Source organism: Vitis riparia, chromosome 5, assembly GCF_004353265.1.
Source record: "Vitis riparia cultivar Riparia Gloire de Montpellier isolate 1030 chromosome 5, EGFV_Vit.rip_1.0, whole genome shotgun sequence".
In the NCBI taxonomy this organism is placed as follows: domain Eukaryota; kingdom Viridiplantae; phylum Streptophyta; class Magnoliopsida; order Vitales; family Vitaceae; genus Vitis; species Vitis riparia.
In genome coordinates, this window is record NC_048435.1 from 19,742,486 (window position 1) to 19,766,641 (window position 24,156).

Below are 24,156 nucleotides of genomic sequence, written 5' to 3' on the forward strand. Positions count from 1 at the left end.
TAGAGGGAGAATTGTTGTTTAAGTAAATGCACAATAAAAAGGTTGTAACGCACAGAAATTTTTATATAGGGATAAGATAGGAAATTTATAATAATAATAATAATAATATTAGTGAATTAATTATTTTAATAAAATGAAAGAGGGGTAAAAAGGTAATTTTCCTAATAAATACACTAGGTATAAAAAAAAAGGGAAAATCCTTTCTATTCTTCTTTGAATTTTCATTCCTATTGGCAGAATATCAGAGGACATAAGATTTTCGGATCTAGGGTTTGAAGAACAAATTTTTCTAGGTAAGATTTTTGTTTTCTAATTCTTAGATCTTATTTTAATATATTCGTTATATTTTTAACCTTAGGTACAAAACCCCAATCTAGATTAGAGTTTGTGTTTCTTAAAAATAAAAAATAAAAATAATTTCGTGGTGGATGACGTGTGATAGTTGTGGCAGTGTGAAACCCCGTAGTTGGGCATGTGGTGACCAAGGATGGCATATCAGTTGATCCTGGAAAGGTAGATGCTGTGTCAAATTGGAGGAGACCTACTATTGTGACCGAGATTCGAAGTTTCTTGGGACTAGCTGGTTATTATAGGCGGTTTATTGAGGGGTTCTCTAAGATTGCCCTACCTCTAACCAGTTTGACTCAGAAAGGGGTTAAGTTTGAGTGGTTTGATGATTGTGAACGTAGTTTCCAAGAGTTGAAGAACAGATTGGTGACAACTCCTATTTTGACCATTCCTTCAGGTTTAGGAGGGTTTGTGGTGTATAGTGATGCCTCTCGTCAGGGTTTAGGTTGTGTTCTTATGCAACATGGGAAAGTTGTGGCTTATGCTTCTAGACAGTTAAAGCCTTATGAATGAAATTATCCTACTCATGATTTGGAGTTAGCTGCAGTGGTTTTTGCACTTAAGATTTGGAGACATTTTCTTTTTGGTGAAACTTGTGAGATATTCACAAATCATAAAAGTTTGAAGTATTTGTTTTCCTAAAAGGAATTGAACATGAGACAGAGAAGATGGTTTGAACTACTTAAGGACAATGATTGTATTATTCAGTATCACCCAAGGAAGGCGAATGTTGTGGCTGACGTCTTGAGTAGGAAAATTGTTGGTTCCTTAACAGCTATTAGAGGCTGTCAGAGGCAAATATTGGAAGATTTGAGGAGTTTACAAGTCCATATCAGAGTTTTGGACTCGGGAGCTCTTGTGGCAAACTTTAGAGTGCAACCAGACTTGATTGGGAGAATTAAGACCCTACAAAAGAATGATGTGAAATTAGTGTAACTTATGGAGGAAGTAAAAAGGGGTAGTAAGCCTGACTTTGTCTTATCAGATGATGGGATTTTGAGATTTGGGACTAGACTTTGTGTCCCAAATGATGAATATTTAAGGAGAAAGTTGTTGGAGGAAGATCATTGTTCTAAACTTACAGTCCACCCAGGAGGGACAAAGATGTATAAAGATTTAAAGCAGAACTATTGGTGGCCAAGAATGAAGCGGGATATTGCACAATATGTGGCTCAGTGTTTGGTATGTCAACAAGTGAAAGCTGAACATCAACGACCAGTAGGATCTTTACAACCACTTACTATTCCTGAGTGGAAATGGGAGCATATTACCATGGACTTTGTGTCAGGGTTGCCAAGAACCTTAGGAGGTAATAATGCTATTTGGGTGATTGAGGATGGATTGACAAAGTCTGCTCATTTTCTGCCTATGAAAGTAAATTTTTCTATGAACCGTTTGACTTTTCTTTATGTTAAAGAGATTGTGAGAATGCATGGGGTTCCTGTTTCTATAGTTTCTGACAAAGATCCTTGTTTCACTTCTAGATTTTGGCATAGCTTACAAAAAGCATTCGGTACTAAGTTGAGTTTTAGTACTGCTTTTCATCCGCAGACTGATGGTCAATCAGAGAGAGTAATTCAGGTTCTGGAGGATTTGTTGAGAGCTTGTGCTTTGGACCTAAAAGGTAATTGGGATGATTATTTGCCTCTAGTGGAGTTTGCCTATAATAATAACTTTCAAGCTAGCATTGGGATGAGACCTTTTGAAGGGTTATATGGTAGGAGATGTTGATCTCCTGTTTGTTGGGATGATGTAGGAGAAAGGAAACTTTTAGGGCCTGAACTTGTGCAGTTGACAGTTGAAAAGATAACTTTGATTAAAGAAAGATTGGAAGCAGCCCAAAGTAGACAGAAGAGTTATGCCAATAATTGTAGGAGAGATTTGGAGTTTGAAGTAGGTGATCATGTTTTCTTAAAAGTTTCGCCTATGAAGTCTGTGATGAGATTTGGGAGAAAATGAAAACTTAGTCCTTGATTTGTGGATCCGTTTGAAATATTTGAAAAAGTAGGTGCCTTGGCGTATAAAGTAGCCTTGCCCCCAAGTCTGTTTAAGATTCATAATGTGTTTCATATTTCGACTTTGAGGAAATATGTTTTTGATCCTTCTCATGTTGTGGAGTTGGAGCCTATTCAGATTTCTGAGGACTTGACTTATAAAGAGGTGTTCGTTCAAATTGTAGATGTAATCGACAAGGTACTACAACATGCTCTTTTCAAGTTGGTAAAGGTCCAATGGAGCAATCATAGTATCCGAGAGGCCACTTGGGAGTTAGAAGATGAGATGAGAGAAAAGCATCCTCAATTATTTCAAGACTCAAGTATGTTAAGTTTAGAAGACTAAACTTTTGTTAAGGAGGGGAGGATGTAATGCCCATAATTTTTATATAGGGATAAGATTGAAAATTTATAATAATAATAATAATATTAGTGAATTAATTATTTTAATAAACTGAAATAGGGGTAAAAAGGTAATTTTCCTAATAAATACCCTAGGTATAAAAAAAAAAGAAAAAAAGAAAAATCCTTTCTATTATTCTCTGAATTTTCATTCCTATTGGCAGAATACCAGAGGACATGAGACTTACGGATCTAGGGTTTGAAGAACAGATTTCTCTATGTAAGATTTTTGTTTTCTAATTCTTAGATCTTATTTTAATATATTCGTTATATTTTTAACCTTAGGTAGGAAACCCCAATCTAGATTAGAGTTTGTGTTTCTTAAAAAAAAAAAAAAAAATTAATTTCGTGGTGGATGACGTGTGATAGTTGTGGCAGTGTGAAGCCCCGTAGAATTAAGGATTAAAAAAAAGAATATAAATAAATAAATAAATTCTAGGATTCCCAAACCTATTTTAAATGAATAGTCAATAGTGTTGATAGTACCTTTTTGTTATGTTAGGTGAGAAGTAAATTTTGGGGCCAAACTTTTCAAGATTTGGAATGCTTATTTGAGGTAAGGGAAATTAATGCAGTTGTTAAATTTTTTTTTTTGAAACAATTTTATATATATATACACATTATTTGAAAACGTTTGAGTTATATTTCGTTTTATGCATGGATCAAACCTGTTTTGCATGAAAAGTATGTTAGAATTTTATATTTTGTTTTTGACAAATAAATGTGGAGATATTATATGTTGTAAATTTGAATAAATGAAATAAATATTTGACTCTGGTTTGTTTGGCCCTTGTCAACGGGATATAATAGTTGACTTTTGACTTTTAGCCCTTGTCAATGGAATATAATAGTTGACATTTACATTTCTTGGTGAGGAATGTAATTGATTTGAACCCCAGCCTCTAAGGGTTTCGGTTAGAGGTTACTAGTACTAGTAGTGTTTGGTTCTGTCCATCTTAAAGGAACAATTTGAGGCTAGCCACCCATTTGAAAAGTCCCACCTAACTGGGCACCCTTTGATATTTGATGACCAGAGTAAATAAATTATTGGAATGTTTTGACTGAATTTGATATGAAAATGTTTGAATTAGAAATAAATGCATACAGTTAGAAATTTTGAATGTATTGGCAAAAAAAAAAAAAAAAAAAAAAAAATTTAACTCACAGGTTTATGAAAATGATTGATTACAATATCTCCTATTTTGCAAGTGAATTTGAAATATTTGATCCATGGACTGCATTAATGTTCCTTGGCTGAGCTCATTCCTATTTGTTGACTACTTTTCAGGTACCCTTAGTTTAGGTGAGAAGTGATGGCTAGGCTGAGGAATGGTCATCATTAGGATTTGACTTAGGATTTTATGTTGGATTTTGTTTAACTATTAGTTATGTTCATTTGGATCTTTTGGTATTTGGAAGTTATTTGGATATTGATCCTTTAGATTTCATGTTAGTTCAAAGTTGAGTTTTGGAGATTTTGAAATTTGTTTTAGTACTTGAATTGTTTAAGTTTGCAAATATTTGGACAATGGATTTTGGATATTGGATGTTTTAGTTTTGAAATCGAATTTTAAGGATTTTAGATTTTGTTCTACTACTCTAAACAGGTTTTTGGTAATTGGTAACTTCCGATTACAAGATAATTGTTTGGGTCAGGTCACACTGTAAGCCTTCGGGTTTGAAGTGTGAAATGACCATCATGCCCTTAGAGTGGGTCTTGGGGCATGACAAAGGTAGTCATGCAAGCAAGAGGAAGTTATGGATATTTACTTATAAAAGCAATCTCATAGCTAGAAGAAAGGTATGCAATCTAATCGTAGAGAAAATTCTACCAAAAAAATCCTCTTAAGCTAATTTAGCCATCAAAGGGGTCTGCCTAGATTTGTCAAACAGCCCTTGAAAACCCAAGGGTTGGCATATATGCCTTAGTGGTTGAAATAAAAAAAAAATAACTCAAGGCCTTATGCAAGACAATAGTTAGACTTTTGTATGTAGAACTACAAATGATGTTAACATAGTATAATGGACAAGGGCTTTCAAGACAAAACATAAAGAACATGGTATATATAGAAGAAAGGTTTAAAGCTCAATTAGTGGCTAAAGGCTTCACCCAAGTCCTTGGTTTGTAGTATGATGAAATCTTTAATGTAGTTGTTAAACCTACCACTATAAAGTTGATGGTTTCAATTGCAATTAGTTCAAATTGGCCAATAAAGTTGGTTGACATAAAAAAAAATGCTATCCTTTATGGAAAATTAAGAGAAAAAGGTCCATACACTATCCATCAAGTTTTTATATTATAAAGTTTCCAACTTATGTTTGTTTACTTAATAAATCTCTTTAAGATTGAAACAAGCACCATATGTCTAATTTTATAAATTATCACAATATTTGTTAACCTTGGGATTTTTTGTAACAAGGAAAATTCATCACTCTTTGTTTAAATTAAGAGATTGATATTACTTTTGATATATGTGGATGATGTGATTATTTTGGAAACTAATGTTAACTACATGCAAGTACTAATCGACAAATTAAGTCAAGAACTTGCTCTTAAAGATTTGAAAACTTTGTACTATTTTATGGGTATAGAAGTCAAGTCCTTTTAAGGGTAGATTGTTTGTCACTCAAGCTTCTTTCATTAAGTAGAAGAAAATTTTTTAGCTTCTAATTTAACTTAAATTAATTTTGTTTTCTAGTATTATCCAATAAGGAGGCATGGACTTCATCGCTTTAAAAAGACATTTTTTGTTTTTTCATTTTCTCACGATGAGTTGGTTGGGTTGATGAGTAATCGAGCCCAACCCAACCCGAAATCTAACCCAAGGTGCTCAACCTAAGCCCAATCTAACCTCATTTTTCTAAACTCGGGTTGAGTTAGGGTTAGATTTGAGTTGATTGGGCTAAATTTAGGTTGATTGGGTTGAGTTTGGGTTGATTAGGTTACATAATCCAAAATCCATTTTATAATATTTGTTTAAAAAAAAAACATTTTTAATGTATTTATATGAAAATTTAAATAGTTAATACAACAAAATTTTAAGATAGCAACAACAGAATAAACATAAATTTATATCATTCTAAAAAATTGAAAAATATGTGATATATTTGATATTTTTTCTTATAAATAGAAAAAAAAATGAAAATAATTATATAGGATAATATGTATTATAAATATTATAAAAACATTAAATCAAGTTCGGATTTGGTTGGCATTGTTTGAACCCTAACCCGAGTCCAACCCAAATTAAGCTCGGATTGACAAAAACCCAACTCAAGTCTAACCCGAGTATTGTGAAGAATATAATTCTTATTATTATAAAATAATTTTATTAAGTCAAACCCAATAAAAAATTGAAATGGAATGAATTTCTTATTCTAACGTCTCGAACATGTACTCTTTGATTTAGAGTGTGTTTGATAATGATTTTATGAAGTGTTTCTAGTCTTTTTAACACTTAAAATTTTTTACTTTTCATATATAAAAAGACTAGAAACACTTCCTAAAATCACTATCAAAGCACTATTAATCACATAACTCCAACTAAGAAGAGAAAGAAAAAGATTTAGGTTTGTTTAGTTATTATTTCTAAAAATGGTTTCTATGATTTAAAATAGAAAATAATTTTCTGATTTGGTAAATTTTTGTATGGTTTTTTAAGAATTTGTTCTAAAAATAAACAACTAAAATATGAAGAATATTTGAAAATTTTTTCACTGTCGATCAACAATACATAATACCTTCATAAAAAAGAACTAAAAAAAAGTTGTTTCGATGAAGCACCATTGCATTGTGATAGGGTGGTTCCAGCTGCTTTACCCAGCAATAGTGCTTCAGTATGCCCTTACCTGAGGCCTAGTAAGAAGTTCAAACATTTGAAATATAAGGAAATGAAGTAATAAGGTAGAAGCTCTACATAGGAATGGCAACGGGGCGGGTTCAGGATGGGTCGCCCCCATCCCAACCCCGCCTCGTTTAGTTTTTAAATTTTTTTTTTTTTTTAAAAATTACTTTTAAAATTTTTAATTATATTAAAATAAATATATTTTATAAATAATAAAATTATTATATTTTTTATAACTTATTTTATTAATTTTTTTATTATTATCTATATATTAAAAATAGTAAAATAAAATTTTAAATTAATTAATTTTAAAATTTAAATTAAATTTAATTTTAAAATTAATTTTATATGTAATCGGCGTGGGGCGAGTACCCGAAAAAACCCGCCCCGTTGCCATCCCTAGCTCTACATGAATGCTAATATTTGCAAAAAGTATAGCCTCGAATCCATCTCAAATTTGTAATTTAGCATCCTACTCAAGGAAAGGAAGAACAAGGGTGAAAGATCATACCTAACTAACCAACCTAATAATTGGGCGACATGTCATCACTTTCTTATATCTATAAATTATGTTTGGAACTGCCTACTAATTTAGATACGTACATAGATATAATCTCTATCTTTTCACATGCTAGTTTCATATATTCTTCTTAACTAGATTCTATGTAATGGTATATCATACCAAACAACCCTAATGATTGGATAGCATACATATCATGTAATATCACACGTCGGATAGTGGAAAAAGTTCATAATACTATATAAGTATGAGATTCTCATAATCATATAAATGTGTTTTTAAGCTGTAAGGGCCCCTTTGGGATTAGAGTTGACAATATCTACACGATTGGGTGCAGGTTGTTATAAATGGTATTAGAGTCAATCCCCAACCTAGGTGTGGGGGGTTTGTTTAGCCCTATGAGGGGTATTTGTCTATTATGTCTCGTAATCCCATAAACAAAATGAGGATGTCGTGTTTGCATGAGGAGGTTTGTGATATCTCACATTGAATAGGGGAAAAAAGTTTTGACACTATATAAGTATAAACTTTTTTTAACCCTATAAATGTATTTTAAAATTGTGAGGGTCCCTTAAACCTAAAACAACATGATTGGGTGCAAGTTGTTACATATCACCATCACTTTCCTAAGAGGAGTGCCAATTATATTAAGCATCAACACAAAAAATTATCTCAACACTAAATATAGACAGCCAATTATCGATCAATTTGATATCCATTTTCGCCAAACAAAATCAAACATATGTGCCAAATTTCCTTGAATGATTGAAGTTTTTTATTTATCATATAGCATAACATACCTTAAATTTTCATAATCAAGGAAAGAAGGATCATTTTTGGTGTACATGGATATAGATGCAAAGTAGGATACTTGAAGATGAAAAGTTCCCAAGCCACTGCATAGCATGGAAAGTGAAGGCTGCCATAGTAATGATTCTATATATAGCCTACTCTAACCTTGGTTGTTCGCCCCTCTTTGTCAAGTTGCCAACAATCAAACTAAGCTACCCAACATCTATCGTCATTATACAATTAACAATTAACAAGAAAGAAACAAATTAACAATTAATAAGCATACTAGTCCAAATGTTGCAACCTAGGAAATTAGTCAAGATATTAATGTAAAAACCAAGCATACTAGTCAAGATATTAAACACATATACTGAAACTATTAATTAATATAGAAAACAAGAATACTAATCAAGATGCCAAAACCCAAGCAAGTGATTGAATTGTTGGTCTATTGCCAATATATATGTTTTAAAGTGTGTTTGAGAGTGAGTTCAAGAAGAGTTTCTAACATTTCTAATACTTGAAAGATAAAATATTTTGAATGCTAAAAATGTTTAAAACACTTTTTAGAATCACTGTTATATGGACTCTTAGAGTATGTTTGATAGTGATTCTGAAAAGTGTTTCTAGCATTTCTAATACTTGAAAAATAAAAATTTGTAAGTATTAAAAATATTATGAACACTTTTCAGAATCACTGTCAGACGCATTCTTAATCTATTAATAATAGAAGACACTAATTGATATTATAATAACACTAACACCACTGGCCTTATTTATAATTGGATTTTTGTTCTTCTTTATCACTTTAAAGTGATGGATGAGGTGAAACTAGAGTCTCCACGTATAAGTTGGCATCATCTTGGAATCACCCTCCGTAAGGCATAATGTTCTTATATGTGTTTTCTTTTAGATCGCACAACACTAGTTTTTCCTAGTTGTCCAACAACAAATGTTCATTATTCAGAGTGTGTAACAAGTAACACTTGAATTCTTCATTCAAGTTATTCCTACAACTGTTATATGGGGAAGCCATCTTACTCCAAAATGTGTCAACACCATACTCTTTCATAACCCACATCTTACTTGGATCTTCAAAACCCTGTATGCAAAGGCATCCTCCTACAACCCTCAACTTAACATATAGATCTTCTTCTTCTCTCGAAATTGCTGGCTCTCAAAACTGCTCCTTTTCAAAATCAAAAGCGATGGTTGTATCAAAGTCATGAATTGGATCATAAGCTACCCAATGGAGTGCCCCATGTAAAACAGTTGCACACATGTACGCAACCCTAGTGTGATGTTTTTCCTGAATTCTTTTCCATTTATTGGATTTCAATGAGAAAACATCCACCACGATCTCAATGTTGGGATTGAGCATAGAAACAACAAATATCTTGTAGTCATCGGCAAAGGAGTCATACCCAAATCCATAGCAACCAAGAAAATCCAAAACGTTAGGATTTGGTGGTAATTGATTGCATTGTCTAGTAGATGGGTTCCATAAGACAATCTTATTCGCCAAATCAGCTATACACAATAACCCATCACAGGAATCTAGAAGAACGACTTCGTATTTACATTTTCCAATATCAAATAAATAATTAAAAGCCAATGCCCCGCCGTCATCATCGCTAAATGCTTTACAGTCTTTGGTAGAGGCTCGAACTGTAGGGAATTAAATCGAATTCCCAACCTGTGAGAAACAAAAATAGAGAAAACACACGCCAAAGAAAAACAATCACACGCACAAGATAGTATTTATGTGGTTCGGCAATTTGCCTACGTCCACGGAGTTGCAGGGATATCACTATTATCAAGGAAGAATATAGAGTACAACCACAGCAACTACAATATTTTCTCTCTATATATAACACAACAACCACACCACACTAAAAAACCCTAATTACAAAAGGTGGTTCCACAATGGGCTAAACGGGCCCAACAAGCCTCAGTAAATCTCCCATTAAAAAGCCATGCAACATTATTCGAGTAGGGTCGCCAAATCGGATTAAACAAAACTAGACTCCACAAAGCCCGACAAATCTCCCACTTGGAGACTAGTTCAATCACCAACATCAAACCGCTATCCTCCAAGAAACAATCCCTCATCCCTGCAACTCATCCTCCTATCCTCAAGCTAGAAGACCAATTGAAGCTGCGCACAGCTTCAACTTCTCAATAGTGACACCCTCAGTCAACATGTCTGCCGGGTTCTTAGATCCACAAATCTTCTCAAGTATTACCAGTTTATCTTCAACAAGGTAACGGATAAAGTGGTATTTTGTTTGTATATGCTTCGACTTTGAATGAAAAGCCGAATTTTTGGCAAGAAAAATTGCACTATGACTGTCACTGTGTAAAATGCCCATCTCGTGCTTCTTACCCAATTCATCTAAGAAACCATATAGCCAAATCATCTCTTTTCTAGCTTCAATTGCTACAACATACTCAGCTTCTATAGTAGACAAAGTAACAATCTTCTGTAAATTTGAAGCCCATGATATAGCTATACCACCTAGAGTAAAAATAAACCTAGTAGTACTCTTTCTACTATCAATATCACCAGCAAAATCAGCATCTACATAACTCTACAGTTTCAAACTTACACCTATGAAGTAAAGACATGTATCTAATGAACCCTTTAGATATCTTAGAATCCACTTGACTGCCTCCCAATGTTGCTTTCTAGGCTTACTCATGAATCTGCTCACAACTCTCACTGCATGTGCAATGCCTGGCCTTGTACACGCCATAGCATACATCAAGCTGCCAATAGCTGAGGCATAGGGCACCTTGCTCATATGGTCCCTTTCTTCTTCCATCTTCAAATTGAATAATTTCTTCATCAGATGTACCTTATTGTTTGTGGACGACTTTTTATACATACCGGACAAAGCCTTCATCAGATCTTTTGTGGTCTTCTCCTTTACAACATTGTTTGCAACAGACCTAGATAGAGTTAACCTAATAATTCCTAGAACCTGTCTGTCAAGAAGCGCTCATTCCTTAGCCTTCATACTCTCAGGTTTTGTCCCCATAAGAGGCAGATGCAATTTCCTCCCATAGAGATAATCTTCAATCTGCATCCTCCAATACACAAAGTCTGTGCCATCAAACTTTTCTATTCTAGACGCCTTTCCTACTTCCTCTACCATTGCTCCCACTCAAACCTAACCCTAGGCTCTGATACCAGTTGTAGGGAATTAAACCGAATTCTCAACCTGTGAGAAACAAAAATAGAGAAAACACACGCCAAAGAAAAATAATCACACGCACAAGACAGTATTTACGTGGTTCGGCAAATTGCCTACATCCACGGAGTTGCAAGGATATCACTTTTATCAAGGAAAAATACAGAGTACAACCACAACGGCTACAATATTTTCTCTCTATATATAACATGACAATCACACCACACTAAAAAACCCTAATTACAAAAGGTGGTTCCACAATGGGCTAAACGGGCCCAACAAGCCTTAGTAAATCTCCCATTAAAAAGTCATGCAATATTATTCGGGTAGGGTCGCCAAACCGGATTAAATAAAACTAGACTCCACAAAGCCCGGCACGAACTACCATGATTGTTGCCACGTTCACTATAGTCCAAGATGCAAAACCGAGTTCTAGCTTGGGTTTGTGGTAGTCGGAGGTGACTTCTAACGAAATGGGGATGGGAAATTAATGCGCGCCAAGCTTTGCAAACGCACCTGAAACGGATCAGAGACTTGACTGGTGATCTCAAGAGTATGTTCACCATGATGTGAAGAGGTAACTCCGCCATTGTTGTCTTCTTTGATCTTCCTAAAACCTACAATGACCCTTTTCCCTTTTTAGTCCAAAAATATATTATTTTCTAAAGATTAGAAATCCACCTAAAGAAGAAAGAAAAAAATTACTTTCCTCCAAATATTACAACGAATATAATTTCAATTTTGAAAATATTTCCACAAATTATTTTTGCTAAAAAATAGCCAAATCTCTCTCTTTTATTAACACATCATGGTCAAATTTTACAACATGGTCAAATTAATCCTCTTATGCCACGTGATTTTACATGAACAAATTTACGTAAAGTATGGTGATAACTAATTATCATATTCGTGGGCTTCGAAGATGTCAAAATTGTATTTTTTTTTTTATCATTTATAGTTAATAAATAAAATATTTAGTCTACAAATAATTACTATTTTATATTACGTCGTTACATAATGATTAAAAAATTATTTCTCTTAATTTTAATCTTTTTTCTTGAAGATTAATTTATATCATTTAATTGTAAAATATAATTTAATTTTCTATATTAATAACTCTTTTTAAATTTAAAATTAATTCAAAATTAAAATTAAATATAATTAATTTTTTAAAAATAATATAATTTTATTTTTTAAATAAATTAAATTAAAATACAAAATGTTTTTAATTTTTTTCAAAATTTTAAACATTTTATCTACCATTTTAACTACAATATAATTTAATTTAGGAAAAATGAATACAATCACCAATAAAAAAAATTAAAATTTATTTATAAGAGAAAAATACAAGTCTTAAACCCTAAATTACACCATTTAATGTCTTATTAATCAAAATTTGGCCAATACTTCGACTACTTATCTTTTTCTTGGAATTAAATTCCAATCATCAAACAAAATGTCTTTTTTAAAAATTAAAAATCCACTAAAAATTATAATGTATTATAATTTTTTAATAATAATACGTTGACTTTACAAAATTATTTATCACTTGCTTGGGTTATGATATTTTAATTAAATAACTATAATTTATCAAAGTAAAAATGAAAAATATTTTCATAGTATAAAAATAATTATAAAGTTAACCTATTATTATTTATTTTAAATTACTATTCATAAATGATTTTATTTTTTGAAACATTATAATCTTTCATCACCTACATCTCAATTGGATGTTTTTTTAGCTCTCCGGGGTTTAGAATTCCTTTCTATGTTCAATCCTTTCTTCAAATAAAGATTTATTTACATTCTACCTTTTCCTAGTATTTTTCCTTTTTTGAAACTTGTTTTTAAAAATTATTTTTTATTCTTTAACTTAAAAACAATTTTTAAAAACAAGTTTAAAAAAACATAGTTAAACAAGCTCATGTTTTCTTTTTATTTTTAAAAATCGGTGAATATAACACCTATTTATTCTCTAAATATTGTTATATATTTCATTTTATTTTTAAAAACTATTTCCATAAAACCAACTGTCAAACAATGTTAAAAAAATTTTAAAAACAATTTTCTATTTTTAAAAATAGAAAACTATTTTTAAATCACAAGATCAAACAGCTTTATGGTTTTTTTTGTTTTGTTTGTTTTTTTTATTTTTTAGTTAAGAATTATAATTTTTTTTAAATGTGTGATTAGTTTGTCCAAAATATTGTAAATTGTAACCAAATGTAATTGTAACTTGAAAAATACCTCTCTCTACACATTGTTACAAAGGGGAGGTGACAACATGATAATTTTAGACTTCTATTTTAAGGAGAGAAAGTAACAAAATTACTATTTACATTTTATATTTTAAAACTATATATATACATTTAAAAAAACATATACAAATATTTTTAAAATTTAATAATTTTTCACATAGTAAAAGAAGTAGAAATTTATTATTTTTTCATTTTATTTTCTATTCTCATCATTATCTACCATCTTTTCAATTTGAAAAAAAAAATATTATTTCTTTTTTAAAAAATAGGGTAATATTAGCATCACTCTTCTTTAACTTTTTAAGGTTGGTAAACAAAGGATCTTCTTTTCTCTAGCAAAGATACTAGAATCCTCAAAAAAATTTACATTCATTATTCAAAACTTGATATGGTTACAAACAACTTGCTGATGGAACCAAGCATAGAAGCCTTGTAAATATAGGGTGCTCGAATTTTCAAAGCCCCAACACAAGTTAATTTCATGGAAGTGAAACGTATTCTTTCCTATTTAAAGGCCATAATTAGTTATGGAATACGATTTGTACATATCTAAGTAATCTCCAATTGGGAAAAATATTTTATCTTACTAGGAGAAGTACTATAAGTTATTGTGTTTTTTTCTCGAATTCACTTAGGTTATATTTAATTCCCAAAAAATATTAAGGAAAGAAAAAAATATTAAAGAAAATAAGATTGGTTTATGGAAAATATAAAAGAAAATCAAATAATTTTCTCATATTTTGTTGTCTTATGAAAAATCTAAAAAAAAATCCAATATAATTAAAACTAGTTAAAAATTTCTATATTTGAAAAGTATTTAATCTTTATATCAATGAGTTAAAATAAGTTAATTGAGTTTGAACTAGCAAATAAAAATAATTTATTAATTTTATTTTTTTTTTTAATTTTATTTCACTTTTTCTTTCTTTCTATTTTTTTTCCCTTATATTTTCTCTCAAATTTTATAGGAACCCTTAAAATTTTAGTCTAAAGTTCTCTAATTGCTCTCAAACAAAGAAATTTTACTTTTTTCAAGGAGATGTGTTGGAACGCTAGTGAAATTTTTCCCCAATTCTTGTCTGTTTAAGTTGCTCGTGTTGTTAATATATGCTTTGAGGCATAGATGTAAGCTCATCATCATGCACATATACATTCAGGTTATACTCTCTCTTATGATCATTTTGATATTTCTTGTGCTCTACTTCAAATCTTAGTTTCTTTCACAACTTCGCGTGAGGAATGAACAAGAAAATAGAAATATGAAATAGAATCATAGAATCATCTGTGGGGTATTGTACAGTTGAGGCAGAAACTGCATGCTTACTGTAGGAGGCTTTCAGTATTAATTCCAAGAGACATGATTTGCGTTGCAGCTTGTCCAGACCTAAAGGAAACAACAGCAGGAAAATCATTGAAAATGGGACAAGAAGAAAACACCAATTGACATGTAATAGGGAGAATTATAAGACATTAAGAGCCAGTGATCTAAAAATAAAAATAGAAAACTGTTTTTAAAAATCTCTGACACTGTTTGGTCACTATTTCTAAAAATAATTTTAAAAATTAAAGTGAAATAAAAAACAATTTTTAGCGAACAAATAAGAACTGTTTTTATCAATTTTTAAAAACAAAAGAAAAATATGAGCTTTGTTTGATCATACATTCTAAAAGTTTTTTTAAAAAACTATTTTAAAAAAATAAAAAACAATTTTTAAAAACAAGTTTAAAAAAACATGGTCAAACGGGCCTAAAAAACCCATAGAAAAATTAATCCAATTTCATTATATTTTAACCACATATGAACCATATATATTAATTTTAATTGTTCCTAATACAGTTTGGATATATCCTCTCAATTTTTAAGTTTTATTTTATGTGACAACACTTTCATTATTGTAGTGTAAATTAAAATCATTATGAAATCTATAACAAGATGCCATATAGTACACTTCCTTGATTGAGGCCCACAATAAGCTACTAGGTTACAATGCATGTTCCATTATCTAAAGCCTCAATTGTTCATCAACAAAGATATACATGGTATGTAAAGTTAAAGACAACAATACCAATATTGGAAAGATTCCCACATCAACCCATAGAAAGGATGGAATAAGGTTTTCTTATTTACCTCAGCTTGTATGCCATGTCCAAATGGGGTTGTTTCTTCATTTCAACTATGGCTATTGGGTGAAATTAGAGTTTCCACATACAAGGCCACCCGGTACCAATAATCACTTTGAGGAACCACAAGAGCAATATTCTCTAAAGCTTCTGTTTTGGAATTGTAAATAGCTAATTCCAGTTTATTAACCAGCACTACAATGTCACCATCCTTTGTATAATCAAATGGAACCACTTTAGTTATGGGGGAAGGTGGAAGTCTGATCAATTTAGTCCAAGAATGCTTTACTCCATATTCTTTCATTCTCCATATCTGGTGACTATCATCAACATGATGTTGGATCATGGATAGGTCTCCTCCCAAGACCCCAAGAGTTGGACAGGATCCAATACATGTTTCATCTGGAAGTGGCACTTCCATGAATTTCTCCTCCTTCAAATCAAAAGAGACAACTCTATTACCAAGATGCATACCATCACCATCAGAAACCTTATCTGTTGCCCAATGTAGAGCTGTATTGACAAAAACACCTGAATGCTGAGAAGGATGATAAGTAGGAAATTCTTGAATTCTTCTCCAAGAATTGGTTTTCAGAGAAAAGATTTCTATCGTGGATTTGACAGGACTATAACTACCTCGAAACAACTTGTAGTCATCAGTAGAGGAGTCATAACCAAATCCATGGAGAAGATATCCATAAAAAGCCCGTCCAAAGTGGATCTCCCCAGGATATGGTAATGTCTTGTGTTCTCTGATAGATGGATTCAATAAATAAAAGGTATTGAATCCATAAACCGAACATATTATGCCATTGCATGAACCCACGAGTTGGCGACCGATCGAATAAAAACCAATACCAACACATGCATTATCATTCACCACAGTGTAAATAGAGGTATTTAATTCAAAATCCATACATACCATACCCTTACAATAACCCACTATTTGGCCACGCACAGAAGGAGAAACAGCATCAACAGCTCTATCAATATTAACGTAAATAGAGACCAAGAGTCTTCTATTGTCCAAGTAATTCCCTTTATCAATGGCTCGAGTCAAGTGCAATTTTGTGAACTTGGGGTCAGTGATCAAAGACAGCCATTGCTTGCAAACACATCTGAATCGTATTAGACTCTTGACAGGTAGTCTTAAGAGAATTTCCACAATGATATCCTGGGTAAGGCCAGCCATTGATCCTCCTCTTTCTCTCTTATCAGCTTCTGTTGATCCGACTAAATGAATAATGCCATCAAGACCGGATGTAAAAGGCAACTAGTAATTAAGGGTCACACAAGAGGAGGGTTTAAACCAATTATTTTATATGCATGCTATTAGTATAGCCAGCCAGTTTATCTATGTGGAAGCCCATGCTTAAGAGGTTTTTAGGCTAATGGGTGGCACTTAATCCTTGTTCATTCCTGTCCCTGCTTTGATGCACGTAAAGAACAACAGCATGATTATGATCATTTCACATCACATCACATCCTGATCGAAAGGAAAAAGAAAAAGCTAACCGGTTAGCTGAGAACAAAAGAGCAGCAGAACTAATAGCAAAACAGAACATATACTAATCCTCCAGACAATAGATCCTACAAGTTTCCAAATAAATTAGGCCAAAAACTTACCTACTCATTTCTGCAGGATCTTGTTCCACCTGAACAGTGTAAACATCATGTTAAAGTCTTTTGAAACCAGGTGGTTAATTTGATTTTCCAAATGAGAAAAGGAAACCAGAAAGATGGATTACCTTAAATCTCCAAAACCACCCAGCTAGACTAATCATTCTCTTTCTTTGATTTTCTTTCTCCTCCTGCCACCTCGATCTCTTCGTTTGGCTTTTGAGGGTTGATTCTAGTCGGGTTCCTGAGGTTCCGAGGAAGGGTGTCGGAGGTGTGTTGGAACTAACAAATCTTAAAAAGAAGCGTTTTATTAAACTAAATGGTGGGTAGCCCCCATTGCCGGCTTCCATCAAAAGTGAAAACTCCTATATTTTGTCATTTCCTCCTTTTAATTATCTCCTTTTCTTTAATATTATTTCTTCTTTAATAATAATAAAATATTAGTATTATTATTATTATTTTGAAGTGATATTGTGAATAATTATTTCTTGTTAAAAATACTATGAACGATATTTATATTAAACATATTATCACATAAAAAATTAACCATGAAAAGTCTCATGTAGATATAGATTGTAGGTGTGACCAAATGAAGTTATATGACTATATAGATATAATCGCAACAAAGAAAACTCATTTTTAACTTGTGAGAAATATTAGATTCAGAGTAAATAACATCTACATAAATAAGAACAAGTTATAAAAATACTAAATTATAAGAATCAATTAGTGTCAGGACATAGATGAAAAAAAAAAAAGTAATCATCATCGTGCTTTTGGTAAATTGTTACACAACAAAAACATAATTTTTAAGAAACAAAAAACCATTTACTAAGTATTTGTCCACTAATTATATTTCTCTGAACTTTTAAAAATGACTTTAGAACTTTGTCAACCACTTAAGTCATGTTTGTTTTGATTGTTTTTTGTTTTCATTTTTAAAGAAAATAGAAATCAAAGCCAGTACTAAGATGGTATTTTTTTTCGTTTTCTAGAAAATTGAGCTCAAAAAGGGAAAAAGTGAAAATAATGATTTGGTGTTTTATAAAAATCTTCTTAAGAAAATTGGAAACGATTTTCTAAAATGTTAAAAACCATACAGAAAAATGAATAAAATGGTATATATATAAAAAAAAAAAGTTATGGGACCATGATGTTAAAAGATTACAAATATAAATGTTAATACTGCTAGACACAACAAAACAAGATTTAGATCTAATGGTTATATTTAATTGTGATAGGCAAGAAGATCATCTTAAAGTCATCAAGGAAGAAAATACATAGAGCAAAAGAGGAAATTAAGAATAGTCAAGAAAAGTTTTATCAAGTTTATTATTATGATATTTTATATAAGATAATGGATGCATTAAGTTAGGATTACATATTTTTGTTAAAACACCAAAACATTCATCCATGAGTTTTTAATTAATTTTACACTTTTATTTTTGGATGAAAATATTTTTAAGGAGACCTACTTAGCCTAGGAGACTACCTTGAACCTTAAGTTTTTTTATAAAAAACTCTCAAGGTTTTTTAAAAACATTGTTGACTTAATCAGAGTGCATTAGAATTGAATATCTATTAAAACTTTGTTAGAAGATGATTTATATTCATATGAGTCAGTTAAAGAATGTCTTAGTCATAAAACATGTATGAACTTTTAAAAATATTAAGTTAAAGCACATGTGGATGACTGAGCAATCATCCAGTTGTCATGTGGACAATCACATAGTCATCCACTTAATCTATTGCGGTTGTTTTAGCTACTAGAAGTCATGTGGACGCTCATGTAGACATCCATATATGTTTTTTGACCTCCATCAACTCTTTGCACCTCATTAAATGCTTCAACAGCCATTATGTGGACAACCATATAAACATCCTGTTTAGGGAGACTTATTCCTAATGGCTAGTTTGATGTTTTATCTCTTATATAAGTGTAGATCATCCATTTTGTCATATTAGCACATGTCCTATTATGTGTTTGCTTGGTACTTTACAATAATTCCACGGTGGCCCATTAGACACCACCTTGAAGACTTTGGTTGAAGGACTCATTTGACCCCATTGTGATTCTGGGCAACCTTAATTTAGATTTAGGTTTTTTTTTCCTTCTTTGTTAGGATAACATTTAGATACACTTGGCTCATTAAGCACCACCTTAAGCCTACTTAGGCACTCTAAGCCCATTTAGATGCACTTGGCCCATTAGGCACCCTCTTAGGCCAGCTTAGGCACCCTAAGCCCATTTAGATACACTTGACCTATTAGACACCACCTTAAGCTCACTTAGGCACTCTAGGCCCACTTAGGCACTCTAGGTCCATTAGGCACCACCTTAGACCCATTTAGGCACCTTAGGCCCACTTAGGCACCTTAGCCTCATTTAGATGCCCTTAGCCTACTTAGGCTCATCTAGACACACTCTATCCCACTTAAGTCGCCTTTCAGGTAATTTTTGCATGTTTGCATAGTTGGTATGGATTGCATTTTTGTGTGGTTTGCATGGTTGCATGGCATTCTTGCATGATTTACATGATATTGGATTGCATTTCTTTCTTGATATTTATTTTTTATTTTTTTAATGATTTTTATTTTATAATTTTCTAGAATACCTTTTATTCATTTATTAAATCTAATAATTTTAGGTTTATGTAGGAAACTTACCAAAGGGGTTTGGCATAGAAAAAGGAAAAAAGGCAGCATGTATATGGATGGAATGAGAGCTTTGTTCACAGAGAGGGAATCAGTCTGGAAACTTACCTAAGGGGTTTGGCATAGAAAAAGGAAACAAGGCAGCATGTACATGGATGGAATGAGAGCTTTGTTCAGGGCAGCATGCATATGGATGGAATGAGAGTTTTATTCAGAGAGGGAATCAGTCTGGAAACTTACCAAAGGGGTTTGGCAGAGAAAAAGGAAACAAGGCAGCATGTATATGGATGGAATGAGAGCTTTGTTCAGGGGGGAATCAGTCCGGTGAGCATGAGGGTCATTTTTCTTTCCGAAAGGAAAATGACCAAAGCTGGTTTTGGCAAGTAAAATGAAAAATGATGAGCGTGAAGAGAAAGGAGGCTAGGAGATATAGAAGAAGGGGGATTTTCTCCATAGGAGAAGAGGGCGTTTATTGATTTATTCCTTTTGGAAGGGTGATAGGGAGCACGGGGAGGAGAGATACAGTCCATACACTACTAGGAAAGAGAGGAGATTCCAGGCTGCAAAAAAAAAAAAGGAACGAGAAGGAGAAAAGAAAGAACGGAGAAAGGGAGAAGACACTTTTCTGGACTGTGGAGGGAGAAAAGAAGAGAGAACAGAAGAAGAGTGCAGAACCTAGTTGGAAGCAGGGGAGGACCTCACTGGTCCTGGGATTCTTGAGAGGATATTCGTCAGCCTGCGTCTTCCTAAGATAAGTTCTTCATTTTAAATCCATGTTCCTTTCTACTTTTATTCCATTTGCAATTATTGATATTTGCTTGGATGATTGGAGTGGCCATCAAAGACCACAAGATGATGTTGATTTTGGGTTCTTCATGGATTGCTTGCAGTTTCTGGACCCATAACCAGAGCACGAGTCGCCCCTGAAGAATCTGGGAAGGGAAAATTCATAAAGATAAGCGTCCATAGGATTGGCAACTGCAAACCCATCGATAGATATGGGATTTGAAGCCAATCTGGGAATTTTTCAGCATCATCTTATGAATACTTGAATTTCTATTGCGAATTGGAACTGTTCCGGTTTTCAAGAGTGTGGTTTCTTTCGTGTTTGGGTTGACTGCAGTTTAGTTTGCCTTGGGGTTTGCGTGGATCAATCTGATTCGCTCCATCATTGATCAAGAATGGGTGGCTTCTATATTGACAGTGTCAGATTGATTTCTTCTCCAAGAATTGCACTACTCCACTACTCACACCCCTCGCTTCATGCACTCCATAAGACATTTGAAATCCATGCACATATCTAAGACTCAGTGCAACAAATGTGAGACAGCAGCCGTCTGATCTAGGGAGCCTGTAGGAAATAAGGGGAATTATAGGCGTCGGTCTCTCCTCGTTCGTTTTCAATGGTTCTCCAATTCGTCTGTTGCTTATTTAGAAGAGAGGCGTAGATGGAGTTGCAAATCAAGGTCGCCCAGGCTGTCCACGCCCTCAATCATGACTCTCAGTCCCGCAACCGCGTGGCTGCTAATCAGTGGCTCGTCCAGTTCCAGCAGACAGACCTTGCTTGGGATGTCGCCATCTCCATCCTCACTTCCGATCATCATCGTCATCATCACCTCGTTCTTCATTCACTGCTTACGGCTTCTGCGCTCAGTTTACTGTTCAGGACAGAAATACAATAAATAGCAGCTCTCCTAGTCTTGGTGATGGTTATATGGCATTGTTTGTTCGGACGTTTGGGCTAGATAATGATCCTCTTGATAGGGAACAGGCAATAGTAGCATTGTGGAAAATATTCACTTGGAGGAAAGTAGTATATTGATGCCATAATGCAATTCCGAGACTGCTTAAATCTCACAGTAAATCTCCTTAAATCAGGCTCCAGTTCTACTTGTGAAGCAGCTGCAGGCCTTCTACGAGAAATATCTTCAATTAATCTATACAGAGAGTCAGTAGCAGAAAGTGGGGCAATAGAAGAGATAACTGGTTTGTTGAGGCATTCTTCCTTGACATCTGAGGTGAAGGAGCAAAGTATTTGTACTTTATGGAATCTGTCTGTAGATGAAAAGCTCAGAATGAAAATTGCTAACACTGATCTTCTGCCGCTAGCAATCAAGTCCCTGGAGGATGAGGATATTAAAGTGAAGGAGGCAGCTGGAGGGGTTTTGGTAAATTTGGCATTAAGCAAATCTCTTCACAGCATCATGGTTGAAGCAGTTGTTATTCCAAAATTGGCAAAGCTTTTAAGAATTGATGTAGAAACGCATTGCTGGAACTTGCTAAGGATGAATAAAATAGAATTCTCATCATTGAGGAGGGTCTTGTCATAGTGCCAATGATTGGTGCGGCTGCCTACAAGGCCTTGACACCAGGTTTGTACTCGTGGCCTTCTTTACCTGATGGTACGAAGATCGAACAGAGTTCCAAAGCTCCCTCAAAGTATGGCTCCTCTTAATTACTCCTTAGATTGAATATTGATGACAAGAATGCTGAAATAGATAAAAGCAAGATAAATGCAGTAGTTGGGCGTACACAGCAACAGTTTCTTGCTCGTATTGGGGCTATAGAAGTGGAAGATGAAAGAAAATCCCAATCTGTATCCACAAGTCAGCGGTTTACACTTTTGCCATGGATGGATAGTGTTGCTTGGTTAGTTCTGATTCTTAGGCTTGAAGATGAGTTGGCCATTTCAAGAGCTGCAGAATCAATTTCTGATGCATCTATTAATGAGCATATGCGATCTCATTCAAGGAAGCTGGAGCCGTGAAGCATCTAGTTCGACTTTTAGACCATAATAATGATTCGGTCAGATTTGCTGTAACTTGTGCTTTGGCAAGGTCAACAACAGCATCTGCCAGCTAATTGAATCTGAAGGTGTTATCCTTTACTTAATGCTCTGAAGCACTCAGGGACATCTGAAACTTTGATGGAAAAGACTTTGGATATTTTGGCACGGATTTTAGACCCTGGTAAAGAAATGAAATCAAAGTTTTATGATGGACCAGTTAATAAAGAAGGGATTGAATGCAATGGGAAGCCCTGATGCCACTATTTGATTTGTTGGAAACATGGACGAGACAGCTGTATCAGAATCAACTACAGGGAAAGATGTCATGGACTCTGCTGTCATTGCTCGTCTTATTGAAATTTTAAAGACCCCATCCCCCAATTTGCAGAGAAAAGCGTCTTCCATCCTTGAGTTCCTGACAATTATTGAGCAACACTTGGACACAATCCTTTCAGTAGACATTGAATCTGGTTTGGAAGCTGTTTTCCAACAGAAGATTTTGAACGATACAGAATCTGATATGGATGATCTGGAGCTTACATTCAGGAGTTTCAAAACATGTGGTTAAGGTTTGTATAGGATTTAGTCTGGTAATATAAGAACAAGAGGAAAGCAATCCGGCGGATCATCGACCATTTGGTGACTCATTGAAACTGAGATGCATGGAGCACGTCTTTAGATTAGAAAAGACTGCAGAGTTTTGGCTCTCCATGACTCCATCTTCATCATTGGAAACCAGTCCATAAGAAAGTGAAAAGAAGATCAGAACTCCAGCTTTCCAGTGTGTAGAAAAGGACAGAATGGCAGATGCAGCCGCTGAAGAAATGTTGATTCAAATTGAATTCTGCTTAATACAGGATCGGGCAGCCCACTGTCAATCCCATGAAAAAATGGGATGTATCCTTAAGAAATAAGCCACGCATTGGGGAAAGTGGGGCTGCAGATTTGATTCCAAAAAGGTGCAGCCGCACCATGGCATTGCATATAGACGTAGCCGGCTCCACTCCTTTGGCCACATTGGTGCATACCTCTTCCTCTATTTGTTTCTTTGATTGAGAATTTACGGTTTTGAATTGAATTTTCAAATCCTTTTCAATTGAATAATTCTAACTTTAAAAATCCATCTCTAGATTTCTTCTAAGCAATAAGAATCCTCATTTTCAATAAATTTTTTGCTGTCAAATTTCTTTCCCACATGCATTTTTTTTTTCCTTTCTTTTTTCATGATTTTGTTGATTTTTAACTAGCATGAACAAACTTCATGTTTCCAAACAATGGAATTCATAGAATCAACTCATGCAAAATTAATTAGGGCTTTGGAGGGAGCTCGACATTCATGATATTCTCTTCAATATTATTTGTTTGATATCTTTGATTGTGCTTCCTCTTTGTGGTACATGAGATGATTTTACACCTGTCATTGAGCCAACCTTGTTCCTCATTTTAGCGCTTAACTTGCTAACCAGGTACGCCTTCTATCACCCACTTTCTAAATTTTGTGAATATGTTTGCCACTGTGAACTACATCTATGTTTGATAGCACTTAGATGTCTTGATATTTGTTTCATTGTTTGATTATTTTTTATAAAGTGCTTGTTGAATGATATACTATTTGAACT

At 33.4% G+C, this 24,156-nt stretch overlaps 3 protein-coding genes and 1 pseudogene across 3 annotated transcripts; 2 read left to right on the forward strand and 2 right to left on the reverse strand.

The window, feature by feature from the left end:
* The first annotated feature begins 1,452 nt into the window (after positions 1 to 1,452).
* Positions 1,453 to 2,925, forward strand: LOC117915253. The gene is given in 3 exon segments (XM_034830810.1): positions 1,453 to 1,657; positions 2,105 to 2,665; positions 2,909 to 2,925. Coding segments are annotated over 3 exon segments (783 nt in total).
* Positions 2,926 to 8,835: 5,910 nt separating this feature from the next.
* LOC117915255 (F-box protein CPR1-like) lies at positions 8,836 to 11,685 on the reverse strand. Its single transcript, XM_034830811.1, has 4 exons — positions 11,612 to 11,685; positions 9,549 to 9,597; positions 9,148 to 9,414; positions 8,836 to 9,075 (listed from the first exon to the last, which is right to left on the reverse strand). The coding sequence occupies exons 1-4, from the start codon at positions 11,683 to 11,685 to the stop codon at positions 8,836 to 8,838; spliced, it is 630 nt and encodes a 209-aa protein (XP_034686702.1).
* Positions 11,686 to 15,523: 3,838 nt separating this feature from the next.
* LOC117915256 (F-box/kelch-repeat protein At3g06240-like) lies at positions 15,524 to 16,666 on the reverse strand. The gene has a single exon (XM_034830812.1). It carries the CDS (start codon positions 16,664 to 16,666, stop codon positions 15,524 to 15,526), a length of 1,143 nt encoding a protein of 380 aa, XP_034686703.1.
* A 4,131-nt stretch (positions 16,667 to 20,797) lies between these two features.
* LOC117915002 lies at positions 20,798 to 23,530 on the forward strand (annotated as a pseudogene).
* Positions 23,531 to 24,156: the final 626 nt, after the last annotated feature.

Excerpts from the sequence above, each read along its gene's own strand:
- LOC117915255 (XM_034830811.1), bottom strand. The coding sequence starts at position 11,685 with ATGGCGGAGTTACCTCTTCACATCATGGTGAACATACTCTTGAGATCA. Across the intron at positions 9,415-9,548 it reads TCGAGCCTCTACCAAAGACT|ATTGTCTTATGGAACCCATC; the intron begins GTAAAGCATTTA and ends TTGGCGAATAAG. Across the intron at positions 9,076-9,147 it reads TACATGGGGCACTCCATTGG|CCAGCAATTTCGAGAGAAGA; the intron begins GTAGCTTATGAT and ends CAGTTTTGAGAG.
- LOC117915256 (XM_034830812.1), bottom strand. The coding sequence starts at position 16,666 with ATGGCTGGCCTTACCCAGGATATCATTGTGGAAATTCTCTTAAGACTA.